At 49.6% G+C, this 3,726-nt stretch overlaps 1 protein-coding gene across 1 annotated transcript in view; it reads right to left on the bottom strand.

Moving 5' to 3' along the window:
* Positions 1-204: 204 nt before the first annotated feature.
* Positions 205-3,726, bottom strand: part of WDR45B (WD repeat domain 45B) — a 123,981-nt gene continuing 120,459 nt past the window's right edge. Inside the window, 7 exon segments of the mRNA XM_040438757.1 lie at positions 205-969; positions 1,813-1,934; positions 2,286-2,387; positions 2,750-2,835; positions 3,072-3,142; positions 3,145-3,261; positions 3,361-3,455. Coding sequence (XP_040294691.1) covers positions 863-969; positions 1,813-1,934; positions 2,286-2,387; positions 2,750-2,835; positions 3,072-3,142; positions 3,145-3,261; positions 3,361-3,455 — 700 coding nt within the window. The 3' untranslated portion in view covers positions 205-862.

The following is a 3,726-nucleotide window of genomic DNA, read 5'->3' as shown; positions in this document are numbered from 1 at the left end:
GCAATACCAGGTGTAACCTCCAAATAAAAGTGGTGCTGTGTTTGTGGGAGCCCTTCTATGCCAACTCCATAGACGTCTCCACACGCACAGCAATAATGTCCACAATGAGAAGAAATGGCGAGTGTTGATTAGCTAGCGATGGAACGGATTACCTGATACAATTGTAGTGATTCCTAACGACCTGGAGACCGAACCAATCAGAAATCATCCTTTCAGGTCACCTTCATTAATTAAAATATCTGATTAATACTGCCAATGCAGGGTTGGCATGGAGTGACTTAAATAGAGCCATCAGGCAATATGACCTTCGCAATTTCAGGTCTAGAGGTGGAGGGCCCCTTTAACTCCGTTTATAGAAAGACGCAGCCTCTACAGTCATGGACTCCAGGCTGATGGCGCATACCTACACCGATACATTGTAGCAAACCATCAGCTAGGTCACAATGTGCACTGCACACCCAGGTTGTCTTGGCCTTCCTTGACTGAGGGGTACAGGGGGGGCTATGTGAGGAGGTTTCCTTCTTTATCATGATGTCTATTACGGGATCTCTACTGGATAGTCCCGCCTTTAATACTGTATCCAGAACGTTCTAGAACCCTAGGAACCTTCTTCATCTACGAGCGTTAATTCAATGCAGTCTGTGGCAGAAATGAAAAGACTGACGGACCACGCAGCGCGCCGTTACTGCTCTGTGGGGGGGGAGCAAGGATTTCATAGATAAAATGTGATGAGACCCGAACAGATTGTTAAAAAAAAATTATTTAAAAAAAAAAAGGATTTTTCTTTCAGTTCTTGGGGTTCCCCCTCCCCGACATTTCTGCCGCATTCCTGACATGGAGTCCGTTCCCTCCTCAGAGGGGCTCAGAGCTTGTCGTCCGTCATTTCTAAAAACTGCGCGTAGACGTCCCTCGTGCACTCGCCCTTCTGGTTGAACTGGAATTTGTAGTAGCTGCCGTCCGCACAGATAGCTGCAAGAGGCAAAGCACAGAAGTCAACCGCCATACTCCAGTCACAGCCAGAGCTGCATCCGCCGTCCTGCTGGAAGCCACTGGTAATCGGTAAAAACGTGCACACGTCTCTAACCTCCCATACTGCACTTCTGGTAACTCCACTATGTACTGTGATGACACCACACCAGCAGAGGGCGGCAGTTATGTGAATGCTGCTCTGGGTGTGACTGGAGTATAAAACATGACACAAGGCCAGATAAGTATTAGGGCAAATGAGAAGAGTAGAAGATTCACAGAGCGGAGAGCTCTGGAAGATCACTGCAGGCTCCCACGTTTGACATTTGTCTGGTAGGTACTATTTCTCATTATGGAGAGCACCCAGTATGTCTGAGGAGTATTGTAGGCTAGGCTAGACAACGCTGCTCTGGGCTTCTAGAGAAAAAAAATAAATGCACATTAGCATATCAAACGGGCTTAGCTTTCTTTTCCTTTTAGAAGGAAAGCCAATTTGAATATCTTTCCCTGAAACCCAAAGTTATGCAAATTAGCTTTCCTTTCAAAGGGAAAAGAAAGCATGCCAGCAGGAGTAAGAAATTGTTATTTGCATATATTTTTCCCAGAAACTCACAGCAGCATTGTCTGGCCTAGAGTACTCATACTAGGTGGTCTCCATAATGAGAAATAGTACCCTCCAGACAATGCATAGTGGCATACTAGGCTCTCCCTCCAAAAATCGGACTCCAAACGAATTTCCAGAAATTCGTTTACCAGTAGTGGTCGCCAATGCCAGGAAGGGGAGAATGGCAAAATAAATCCCTCATAGCTAACCAGCACCTACGACAGAGTACGGGTCCGGCTCACCTATAACAGAGTTTGGTTCTGTTCCAAAGGCACAAACACAAGGCGATCCGGAGGGAACCTGAAACTTGGAGAAGCTCCACTTAGAGCTGAAGTACTTGGGGAGGAAGCTGGCGGAGGCCAAACTGAAACGAGACAGAATCATTTCTTTACAAATGACCACCACTAGGGGGAGCTCACTGCATGTGACTATATTTCCTTCTGGGCCAAGACACATGCAGTGAGCTCCCCCTAGTGGTGGCTGCAAGTATGTCTCGAACTGTGTCTATGAAGGAGAACTGGACCTCAGTTTTAGAAAAATTTTATTAATCACAGAATCGATACAAATCAAACCCCTTCACCGCAGCTCTAGATGTGATCGGAGTAGAACATCTGTTGCAATTGCAAATTTCCTCCATGTTCTATATAGATTTACCCAGTAAAAGGCATCGGTCTGGCTGCTCCTACATGAAAACTATTTTACACACACACCTTACCTGGACTGTTTGTTTCGCTTGGGGTCCTCTGCTGCAAAGATGTGGACAGTGCCGTGATCACTGGAGACGCAGATCAGAGTGGCGTCCTCATTGAAATTTATGCTGAAAGACAAGAGGAGTAGTCAGCAGTCAGCAGCCAAAGTGATCCAGGAGGAGCAGTCAGCAGCCAAAGTGATCCAGGAGGAGCAGTCAGCAGCCAAAGTGATCCAGGAGGAGCAGTCAGCAGCCAAAGTGATCCAGGAGGAGCAGTCAGCAGCCAAAGTGATCCAGGAGGAGCAGTCAGCAGCCAAAGTCATCCAGGAGGAGCAGTCAGCAGCCAAAGTCATCCAGGAGGAGCAGTCAGCAGCCAAAGTCATCCAGTTGCACCCTATTACCCACCAGCCCTGTTTCTACCTTCTAATTCAAAACATTTGACAATCCAGAACCCATTGCTCCCCCCCCCCCCCCCCCCCCAATATCCTCACCAGTAAATGTTGGCGGCCTGTGACCCTCTGCGCAGCTCTTGAATTAAATGTCCAGATGTCGTGTCGAATATTCTAATGAGCGTTCCCTGTAATGACAGATTCGGAGGTTACAACCAGGAGGTGGCAGAGATGTCACCCAATCTGGACTGGAAGCAAGGTACACATACACGAGGACACTGGAGTCGATTAGTCATGTCTGCTCTGTATCAATTCATGCAGAGCAGACATAAGTAATCAATCCTGCAGGTAGATCATTCAGATCCCCCGATCAGAGGTCGGACTCTCAGGACCATCCACAGACATCACAACACTGATGAATCACCTTCTCTGATGCGGTCGCGATTATGGTCCCTTGTAGATTTAAAGAGATGCAGCTCAGGACCCCCTCGTGGCGGGGATGTCCACGGGGGGCTTCTCAGTGCTGGCCAGGTCTACGATCTGCACATGGCCGGTGTGAGCCCCGGGAAAGGCCAGGTAGGAGTTATTGCTGTTTGGACACAAGACGCAGAGACCTGAAGGAGAAGCATACCATGCAGAGTTAGTACATGTCAAATGTCTGGATGATGAGAGGTTGTTGTCCTATCAGAGGGAGTTCTGCTCCAAGTCCTCACCTTTAGGATTGTAGCAGGTTTCAAAGACGTGCAGCTGATGGGGGTTGTGGGTGAAGGTGAAGACTTTAATCATGGAATCCAGCACCACCACGATCCTGCAACAGAGGACGCCGGTCACAGCTGAGGAGCGGGAGCCCCGGACCCCGCAGCCCCCGAGGTCACTACCTGCCAGGAGCCCAAACCCTGCAGCCCCCAGAGGTCACTACCTGCCAGGAGCCCAGACCCCGCAGCCCCCGAGGTCACTACCTGCCAGGAGCCCGAACCCCGCAGCCCCCAGAAGTCACTACCTGCCAGGAGCCCGAACCCCGAAGCCCCCGAGGTCACTACCTGCCAGGAGCCCAAACCCCGCAGCCCCCAGAGGTCACT

The sequence above is a fragment of the Bufo bufo genome, chromosome 6 (genome assembly GCF_905171765.1).
Source record: "Bufo bufo chromosome 6, aBufBuf1.1, whole genome shotgun sequence".
Classification (NCBI taxonomy): domain Eukaryota; kingdom Metazoa; phylum Chordata; class Amphibia; order Anura; family Bufonidae; genus Bufo; species Bufo bufo.
The sequence above is the reverse complement of the archived record's forward strand: the minus strand, read 5'-3'. Positions and strand labels throughout refer to the sequence as shown.